Genomic DNA, 11,090 nt, shown 5'->3' with positions numbered 1-11,090 from the left:
ATGCAAAAAAAGGCCAAAAAAAAACATTTAAGTCTAGAACTTTCTAGTAGATATTTCTTGATACAATAAGGTTTAATTTAATAATATTGAATTTAATAACGATTCCATTGATACAAGATTCGTGGATTCGTTATTTTATTATTCTGGAACACGAAATGGAATCTTACGTAAGAATAGCACGGGGGGGGAGGGGGGTTGAAAAATCTTATGTACCCTTACATGGGGAGAAGGGGGTCGAAATTGCCAAAATCATAATTGCGCAATTAATGAATGGCCCCTAACAAAAAACCACCATGTAAAAAAAGGCGAATCCCCCAAAACATTTTTTAACACTTCCAGCATAGTAGCTCATCGCGCTAAATTGTAATGGGATACATTAGATAAGACAAAGATTTGAGTGAATTGCAAATTGCGTTGTTTGCTGATTCATATTTTATACTTGCCGTTTGTTTTTGAACTCTTATCAATATCGCAGATGGAAAATTTGTGGAGTAAGTTTCCTTCATTTATTTTGACGCATATGTAAAGCGATATTTTTCAAGTTTCTTAAAGCGGGTTTTCCCAAAATGGGTGTCGTGAGTGGAGGCAAAGGGTACCGCGAGGTATCCATGTTATCAATTTATATTTGTATAAAAGAGATCAAGTAGCGTGCCGTGAGAAAATTCTAATTCTTCAAAGTGTGCCATGAATCGGAAAAGTTTGGGAACCCGCGTTTTTAAGAAAGGCAATGAATTATTGGAAATCCCCTTTTTCAATTATCTTTTACTTTAATGTTTTCCCCTTTTTTTAAATACTTCATTTGAATTTTTTTTTCGAGATCATTTGATCAGCTGGCCTTTCCATTACTGTCTGGTTAACCTTTCCTCAAGTGCAGTTGAGATTTATTTATCGATGCTTTAAAATAGAGAGAAATGGTGAAAACAAGATTTTTTTTCTCCATCTACTGCTTTCTTCTGAAAAGTTACTCTCGACTGTTATTGGAGGAGCAGGATCTCCGCCGTTATTTATCTAATCGACGCGTCTCGGGGGATGCGCAAGAGGGTGGAGGAAGCGAGAGCGCAGAAACTATAACAAGGGAGCACGGGGAGAAGCGAGAGAGAGAGAGCGTGGGAGAAAAGTCCAGGAGAGGTAAGGGAGGCGGAAGAGAGGGAGAGAGAGCGACAGGTTGTCACGTGACCGGAGCAGGAGAGCGACGGGGAGGAAAGGAAGCTACTTTCCAACCAACCAAGACGGGCGTCCACTTAAAATCGTGATGAAGTCACGGATTCTGCAGCAGTCCAGATCGCGTTTGGTTGCAGGCGGCAACGGCGCGACGACTTTTCTCTTTGCGGCGACGACCACCACGTCTTACGACAGCGACGGCATGGACTTGCACCAGTATCAAAAGCGGTCGCCCTCGCCCCTGAAGAGGAAGCACTACGAGAGCGAGGATGAGGAGAGCTCGCCCGGGGCTTCGATGCGCCCCAGAAAAGGGTCCGACAGCAGCGGGAGCCCCATTTCTGTGACTGTTTCGAGCGGCGAGCTGGTTCGCCGCGCCAACAACTGTGTCGAGGTGAAATATTCTCCCATCCTCACCAACAGCAGCGGGCAGCCCCGGCAGACCGCGGTGGTTCCGCCGACCCCCGGGGCGCGCAACCCGAAATGCGCGCGGTGCCGAAATCACGGAAAAACTGAAAACGTCAAGGGACACAAGCGGTTCTGCCCCCACCGGTTTTGCATATGCCCCAAGTGCCAGCTGATTAAGGAGCGACAGAGGGTGATGGCACAGCAGGTGGCCCTTCGCCGGGCCCAGGCCCAGGACGAAGCCATGGGGCGCTTTCATCCCGAGGAAGATGTCGTCTTGAACGGCATCTCGTCACCTGGGTCCCCTTCCAGCGACGGACCCGCATTCGCCATGAGAATGCTGTCGTCGACTTTCTCGGCTGCAGGTAGGTCCAGATTTGAACGTCAATTTTCAAGGTTATGTCAATTACTCTCTTTTTTTCTGTCAATTTTCAAGGGCCTGTTAGTGGCTCCAAAACTGCTATAATTGTCTTAGTCAATGTCTAAAATATTAAGTTTGACTACAGGAGGCCACAAAAAAAAGTTTCACGAAGGGACTCCCGATATCATAATTGGACCCTGTTCAAGAGCATGAATTTTTGAAATTTGTACGATTTTCCAGAATATGTGTCGATTTATGTCGCAGAGTCAAACTCTATATTTAAATGGAAGCTTTCAAAAGCATAAATGTCACTCAAGTATTTAAATTCTGTATTTAAGGGTCAACGTTCAGAAAGTATTGAAATTTTCACGGAATATGACAGTTTTCAAGTGTAAGAGTTTTCAAAATTTATTTGAGCTTAAACAATATGGTTTCAATTTTCAGAAGCATGAATTTTTGAAATTTTTAGGAGTTACAAGTATTTGTTTCGATTTCACATGCATATTTAAATTCTATATTTGACTAGATTTTAAAGCTTGTGCGAATTTAAAAAAATACCAATCAACATCACTCAGACATTTAAGTTCTTATACAAGGTTCAACTGCTAAAAATATAAGTAATTTGCGAATTCACATATAACCTATGTAACAACTAGAACATAAATTTGGTGTCAATTTTCCAAGAGCTAAATTTTTCGAAATTTGTACAAATTTCAAGACCCTGTGCCAATTTTACTTCCGAATTTGAAACCTTTATTTGAGTGTCAGTAAGAGCATGAGTTTTTGAATTTAGTTCTAATATCTATTTGTCAATGTCACTCAAGTACTTCAATTCTATAAAAAAAGGGTCATCTTTCTGAAACATTTGTTTTTGAAATTTAAGCGAAATTCTAGAGTGCCTGTTAATTTCAATTAAAGACACACATTTAAAGGTCAATTTTAAAAAGAATAAGTTCGAAATTTGTACAAGTTTTCAAAATCTGAGTCAATTTCTCACTCACACATTTAAACTCTATATTTGAATAACAACTCTCAAGAGCGAGAATTTTTGAAATTCGTATAATGTCAATATCACTCACGCATTAATTTCTATATATGAAATTAGCTTTTGAGAACATGAGCTCTTGAAATTTGTGAGAGATTTTAAAGTGTATGTCAGTTTTAACCATATATCTCTGATATTTGCGTGTGAGTGTTAATTTGTAAATGCATGAAATATTCTGTTTTATTTATCACAATACATCAAAGGCATTTTCATTCGCAGGTATGATTACTAACACATTTATTTTTTCCTATGTATTTCACTTTGGTTAGGTGAAAGTAAGATCAATAAATTTTATACTTGACGATCAACTTTTGAGAACATAAGCTTTTGAAATTTACGTGAGTTTGGTAAGAGTCTATCTCAATTTGAAATGTTCCTCTTAATTCTTTTTTAAACGTTAGTTTTTAAAATCATGAAAAAAAAAAGTTTTTTGTTTTGTTTACCACCATATATCAAACGTATTTTGATATATCGATGTAATTATAAACACGTTTATTTTTCCTATGTATGCCACTTTTATTAGGTAGTAATGAGACCAATAAATTCCATGCTTGACGTTCAATTTTCGGAACATAAAGTTTTGAAATTTGCGCGCGTTTCTTAGAGTCTGTTCATTTTTACCATAAATCTCTACGATCAAATGCTAATTTTCAAAAACATGCTGACTTATTCTCTGTTTTCTTAAACAATTACCACCATATATCAATCTCATTTTCATAAGCCGGTGAGATTAATTACACATATACATTTTTTCCTGTATATTCCACTTTGATTTTGGTAGATGTGTGATCAGTGAAAGGAAAACAAATAAAACTCGCTATAAATAAAGGACAGAAAAACTTGAGTAAAATACAAGAAAAAAACCCTGGTGCATAATGCACAAAATGAAATGTTGCTATTAGTTTCCTTGTCTGTTGAACTTAGAACAGAAAAAAGAACTTAAGAAGTCTTGACACTATTATCTTACGTAAGCAAAATTTCATTTGAGTTGCACATCAGTCATTTTGACTTTAACCATGCCTTGGAAATTTATTGATCGCATGTATGAATCTTTCAATGCAAACTTGTTCTAATTTCGAGAACTTTTACTAACTAACTAACTTAGTACAGTACTAGACTTATTTACTGTTGCTAAATAGATTATCGAACATTTAGAAAGGTTACTTAAATCTTTAAAATTCATGTAGTAGATCATTGCGCGAATTATCTAAAGTACTAAACAAAATTTAAACTGATTAAAAATGTGTTAAAGGTATCTAAGTAATCACTTTCATTTCTGGTATAACACTATTTAGAAAATGGTTAATGGTTTTCTAGGAGTTAATGACACTTGAAACTTCAAAAAATTTAAAATTATAATCATTATATTCCCCCCCCCCCCAGAAGATGCGATACTTATTTTCTGCTGATAGACATTTGAATCAAAAATATTGATAATGGGTCCAAAATATAGAACAATGGACTACAGTACAGGGACTGTGTACTAAAAATTATGGTTGACAATAAATTTTTATGAATTCATGGCCCGCATATAACAGTTTTTGTGCTTTGTCACATACTTAATTAACACTGATTTCAAAGAATCAGAAACTAATTGCTTAAGTTATCATCATATAATCATTATTGTATATTGGGAAAATTGTAAGGACTGTAAAGTAAAACTAATAAATGTACAGCTAACACGACCATTATTAAAAGTTATACTTTGCGAGAATCAAAGCACATACTTTTCTCCATACATACTTCGTACACAAATTCCCGCTAATTTTATTACATTTTATGTTCTTAATTGGTTTTTCAAATATCTAGCTGAGTTTGCAATAATTAAAATCAACAGTGATTTTAAGTTATTGAAAATCAATTATTAATGTTTTAAAAGAAACGTATTAAAAATGAAGCATATTATATAAACTGCCCAATTTCAACAATAAAACAGATATGATGGAAGATTCGTTGTAAATAATTACGAAATAATTTAAATTTGTCAAAATCGAAGGGGAAAAATGTATTACTGAATAAAAAAAGCTAAAGAGAAGTTTTCAGAGAAGTTTCCTTTTCCATAACAAAAGTTTTATGTATATTCTTCTCGATTAGGTATATAGGTTCTTTGTTCTAATTAAAAGCGTTGTGTTCCAACTTTCTAAATTAAATTAGCAGTCCTATGTTTTGGTCTTCTGACCAGTTTGAAAGCCCTATGTTCTGGATTGATTTGTAAGTTCTGTCATCTAAATTGATTAAAAGAACACATGTTTTTATTTCGTATTTTCTAGAATAATTTAAAGGTCTCTTGAGCTTTTAAGTTCTAGATTAAAAGAATACAGAGTCTGAAAATAGATGGTTACAGATTCTTGAGTGGATTAAGAGACATGTCTTTATTTTCCAGGTTTAGGTTAAATCTCTTTTATAAATTTATTCTTACTTAGTTTAACTGCTCTCTGTTTTACATCTTAATCCCTTCTTTTTAAAGGTTTTTACTCCTTCTTGCAGAAGTTGCACTTTTTTGGTAGATCTCTGAAGCAATAAATCAACCTGCACACATAACTAAACTTGTTTTTAAAATTAACAATATTTTATAGCATTCGTTCTTTTTGCAGTAAAAACTTTATCTGAGTTTTTCCACCACGTGTTGTTTATTCTTCTTATCTACAGTGTTGGGAATACATTTTCAGCAAAATAAAAGATATGCTAATCTTTTCCCCTTTTTTATGCAAAAAGGTGTTATATTTAAACTTCTGTTGCCTCAAAATATTTCTTCACATTCAATTTTAGTCTTTGTGTTCAGTTTTAACAACCGCAATCCGTTAAAATATATGCTGTGTAATTAGTTCTAACTTGACATTTTTATGTTAAATGCAAGCAAAAAATTAAGCATACTTTTATGCACCTCATAGCTAATTCTTAATGCATTTAAATGCGAATTTTAATGTAAACATTGCTTAATTTTTTCAGTTCTTTTAATTGTTCATGTTCGCGCGTATAGAATGAAAATTGTATACATTTTCACATTAGTTTGCGTTCCGAGAATAGAGTTTTGTAATTATGCTAGACTTTCTAACTCACAGAAACTTATTAGTACTTAAACCACGCTTTTAAAAGCATAAATCCACAGTATTTTTCTAGACCGCTAATGGTCCATCCTCGTTAAAAGTTCGATCAGTCTTTAGTGTGCAGCTGTCTAGCGTTTCTTATTAATAGCTGGGGTTGAAGACTTACTCAAAAGTTTTCGAGATTACATCGTCATTGCGCCTCTACATTATTTCCATCATCCAAATTGTTCAGGGAAAAGAAAAGTTTTTACTTAGAAATCTCTAAATTCAAAACTTTAGTTCTGATTTTAATTTAGTGTTTAATGTAATTGATTAGTCTAGACATTTATTTTCAAGTTATTTTCAAACAAAATTTCATAGATTTATTTTCACGTGATGAATTTATATAAACGCAGTTTTCCTCGAAATGGATTTTAAATTTTTGGTAACAGAATCAATATTATACATGCACATTTCCTGGACCAATCCCAGAATTCCCAAAAAGAGGGTGAGGGGGAGGGAACTGGTGCTGACTGCACCGTTGAAATGTTTAGGGTTGTGTTTTACGGAGCCTCTCTTTTTGGGGTGCGGGGGGGGGGGGGCTCTCATTGTGGGTTGATCCACGCAGCATTTCACGGGATGTGTCGTCAAATTGGGAGAATGTGCAATTCTGCAAATCCGCAGCGTAAAATTACTCTTGAAAAAGTGAGAAATGAGATTTAGCGCACGTAGCGGGTTTTGTACGTGCAACGACGAATACGCTTGTCTACATACCTTTCTTAAAAAGGCATAAATTTTTAAGCTGAAACTTTCAGCTAAATGGAAATACAATTTGAGTTGATTCTGATCATACGTCAGAGAAGGGGGGGGGTGAGAGAGATAGAAACGATGGCTAGAAGGAAATTGATTTGATTAAGTGTAATACAAGTTGGGAAACATTTGGGTGAACTCCATACAAACGTATCATAAAATATCGTTCGATTGTGGAGTAGTTGGCAAATTATATACATATTTCAAGAGACCATATCTCAATATTTAAAAAAAAATGAATGTATATACCAACTTTAATGTAGAGAAATGTTCTATTTCATTTTCGATTTTAATTACATTAAATATTAGCTGGGAATTTCATCATTTTTCGTGATTTTCCATATCTTTTTGTTTAATCAAAACACCTCGTCAATTTGCAATAATTATTCATTGTATGTTGAGTGCTTATTAGACACCTGAAGGATATTAGACTCTTTTCGTGTCTAATAATTCTTCAAACACGTTTTCAAAAACCACAACTGCATATGTAATTGTTATGTAATGCACCGTTGTATAATCAGAGATTAAAACATTACTTTAAAATTTTTCTGCGGGGAAATGTAATTCTTAAGATCTTTCGCCCACGGATGTATTAATCGCTCTTTTCCCTCGCAAATTTCCCTGGCAGAAAGCGGTATCTATACCATTACACCTTTGTTTATGTAGTACACATTCTAAATTTTTTCAAAAAAAAAAAACTTTTTAAACAAATATTCGGTTAGAAACTTCTAAAAGAGGTATGCTGCCGTGATAAGCACAAAAATCATATCTTATAATCTGCACTTTTTATCAAAATTGAGTTATGGTCAGTTGGAGGTTCTTTGTCACATATTTCACCCAAATATAATATTTTATGGTCATTTATCAAAGGAAAATATTTTTAAAAAAATTCAAAGTTGCATCTGAATCAAATACATGGAGGCTCAAAACTTTAAAAGGTCATTTCTCATTTCGAACTCGGCTGCAGTAGCAGTACGGTACGACTTTTGCTCTTAGCACGGCGGTATAGAACTCTTCGTTGTCATTCACCCATTGAAGGAGTTTAACGTGCAATTAAACAAACTGCTTTTAGGCATTTACCCAGTAATCGCTTCCGTTTCTTTCGTATTGTAATAAATAAAATGCATTTTTTCAACTCTCTCCTTTTACGTGATAAGAGTGCTAAATTGAAAACATTAAAAAAATAATAAAGAATGAAATAATAATAATTATAATTTTAAATAAATGTCTAAAATATAAGTTTTGCAAAACTATCTAAAAATGTGCAATTAAATACATTCCTTTTATCGCTATGGTGATTTATACAACCAAGAATTTTATCACGCTGTTCTTGTTTTCTTAATTACGAAAATTTAAAGGGGGGAAATATAATTCAGAAATGTGTACTACAAAATAATAACGCAAGAATAAAATTGTATTCAAAAATTCAGTAATGTGCGTGTGCTTTTGTGTGTGCAATTCAACTTACAAACAAGATTTTTTAATGTGTTTATTTTTTTAACTGATTAGTAGCTACCGTTCCTTATTAGAAAAAAAAAGTGCCTCCTTAAAAATTTGCTAGGAAAACATGTGCCTCAGTGGGGTCAGAGAGAAATTTACTCTTTAATTGTGCCTATAATTTAGATTTACTAGTTATCATTTAAATCACCAGTAAAGTACTTTTTGTCATCATCAACTCGCTATATATACATTATGGAGACTTTCTGGACACAATGCAAAAAGCAGACAAAGTTACAAAAATGTGACATAAAAGCTACTTGAACATGATAAACGTTTTTTTTTTTCAGAAATGCCCTAACATTATTATTTGTCGCTATGATACACACAATGCATAGAAATGCAGTCATATATCACCAGTACTTTAAATATACATGAGGTCATAAACCTCCACTGTGTTACATTGAGTAAAAAAAATTCAAATTGCATTTGCTTATGATCGCCCAATGGAACATTTCCATTTCCCGTAAACCTATTGTTCGCGAAAGAAAACTGTAAAGCCATTGAGAACACATCGGGCAATTTCTTTTAGTCGTCAGACAGTTATGCAAACAAATACAACAATATCCCGCGAAAATGTCAAAAAAACGTCTGTTATTCACGACAATAAGGCACTTCGTCGGAAAAGTATAAAAAATGGTTGTCGACCACGGTGTTTTTTAGATGTGCTAACGACCACGAGGAAGAAGTAATGTAAGAACAAAGAAATGCAACATTTTCCTCCCGGTTTCTTTGTTGTAAAAATAGTGAAGGGAATGGTGAAAATCATGAGTTCCCACACCTTTAAATAAGCAAGGGGAAGGCCTGTTTCTGTCCACAATGGAATTTATATTCAATTGTTGCAGTTGTGGATACTTTTGTCGCTCAGCCATGGACAGACAGAAGACCCTAAATCAAACAGTTGGTCGTGACCAGACATTACAGATCTGTCCAATAGGATTTCGATGTGGGTGGAGGAACTGGCTTAATAGAGCATTTCCCAGGACACTGTTTGACAAAATCATTTCGGGTATTTCATATTAAGCGTGACGAAGTGTACGCTTTTGTTTCAACTTTGCGATCTTTTGTCGTCAGCGAATTCCGAGGCGGATATTGGAAATTGAAAGGCGCGGGTTCACGTTACATATGACAAATCGAGGCTGGGTTTCAAAAAAAAAAAAAATATATATATATATATATGTATATATTTAACAAATCTTTGTTATTCAGGACAGTTACTAGATCCTTTAGCTGTCTTAATATGTTAATTATGTTTATAATTACTTAATTATTTTATACATATATTCGTCTATTTTTGCTTTGTTTGAATAAACGATTCAAGATCATAACATACCTCGAATCCAGGAGGGCCCCAATGGGAGGTCAAGGGAGACATGTCCTCTCAAAAATTTCCTTATTCGGCAAATTTTGTCTGACGTATGACAAAATTGTCATGATTCGGCAGAATTTGGAATTTCATTCGAAAAAACTATCTTCTTTTGGTGCAATTTGGAGTTCCATGTGGCAAACTACCATCATTCGGCAAAAGTTGTAGTTCCATTCGGCAAATTAGAATTTTCCGCCATCCCAAAAATTTTAATTCGGGGCACTCCAATCGGGCGAATTAACTGCGTAATATTTCAGTTCGTATATGCGTGAGAAACTCCTTGGGTACCGGGCTTGGTTAACGCACGGTCCTACAGGTCCGTGAACCTGAGCATCACAATTTTAGGGGCGCCAAATAGGTTAAAGTTCTTCTTTATAGTTCCCTTTTTTTGAGGGGGGGTGGAAGGGGGGCACTTTGAAAATGCGTGGACTTCCTTGTGAGAAAAACACAAAATTTTAATAGTACCTGATAAAATTTGATTGAAGCAGATCTTGGCTTGATTGTTCCTGCCTTGGTGTGAAGCAGGAATTAGAAGAAAAATGCATATTAATGCATTATTTTCAAACGAACAGCTAGCTCAACGAATGCAAAATATTTTATTTCGTAATCAGTTTCGATGTTCACTTATATTTAAGTAACACAATTTTAAATATCATGCTCTATGCTTTTTTTTATCACTCTTACCTATGATTTAGTTGCCAGTCTTGTTAAAACTTTGTGTTTATTTCGCAAAATTTGTGGGAAAAAGTTGTACAAGAGAACAAAAGCTTCAAGCACATATCTATTATCTGAAAAAAAGATAAATTTAATTTTTCGTTCATTCAACTTTTCATGAAAGTTCTCTTTCCGCCACATACTTTTCCATTTCAAAATTAGCTAATATTTATCACTAGTTGAGCTTTATAAGATGTTAGAATCCATTGCGCCTTTTATATTTATCATTATATTCAATCTCAGAAAAGTAAATATGCATCAAAAATCACTTCAATTTTGATGAGCGTAAACGATTTTTATTGAAGAAGGCAGACGGTTTTTAAACAATTTCAACAGAAAATTTGGAATCTTCATTTTAAAGCAAAGCGGCAGAAGAAAATGAGCTCCTAAAAGCAATCCATATTAAAATAATATACTATTCATTGCACCAATCCAACGCGGTGAAAATACAAATTTGAAGGATTTATTTTTAGCTAAATGTCACTACAATCTGTGGGAATAAGCTAGGTGAAATGTTGCCGCATTGTTAGAATTTGGAAGAAAGGTAAACAATTACTTTAAGTGGAAAACTTTTCTTCCTGGCTATAATCTCTCAGAGCATTTTGTTTGTTCTTTTAAAGGATTCATTTTTAAAGATCCGAAGTTTTATCATTTTTTGTTGTTTTTTACCAAAATAAATTTAGCAAATTGCGATATTCCCTTCCAAAT

General features: G+C 34.2%; 1 protein-coding gene across 3 annotated transcripts in view; it reads left to right on the top strand.

Moving 5' to 3' along the window:
* Nucleotides 1-1,042: 1,042 nt before the first annotated feature.
* The window catches only part of LOC129225982 (doublesex and mab-3 related transcription factor 1-like), a 168,248-nt gene continuing 158,200 nt past the window's right edge, over nt 1,043-11,090 (top strand). For all 3 annotated transcript variants that reach the window (XM_054860554.1, XM_054860553.1, XM_054860552.1), the window contains exon 1: nt 1,043-1,928. In XM_054860554.1, coding sequence (XP_054716529.1) covers nt 1,253-1,928 — 676 coding nt within the window. In that variant the 5' untranslated portion in view covers nt 1,043-1,252. The remainder of the gene's footprint in view (nt 1,929-11,090) is intronic.

Source organism: Uloborus diversus, chromosome 7, assembly GCF_026930045.1.
Source record: "Uloborus diversus isolate 005 chromosome 7, Udiv.v.3.1, whole genome shotgun sequence".
Taxonomy (NCBI): domain Eukaryota; kingdom Metazoa; phylum Arthropoda; class Arachnida; order Araneae; family Uloboridae; genus Uloborus; species Uloborus diversus.
This window is presented reverse-complemented; position numbering and strand designations above follow the sequence as displayed.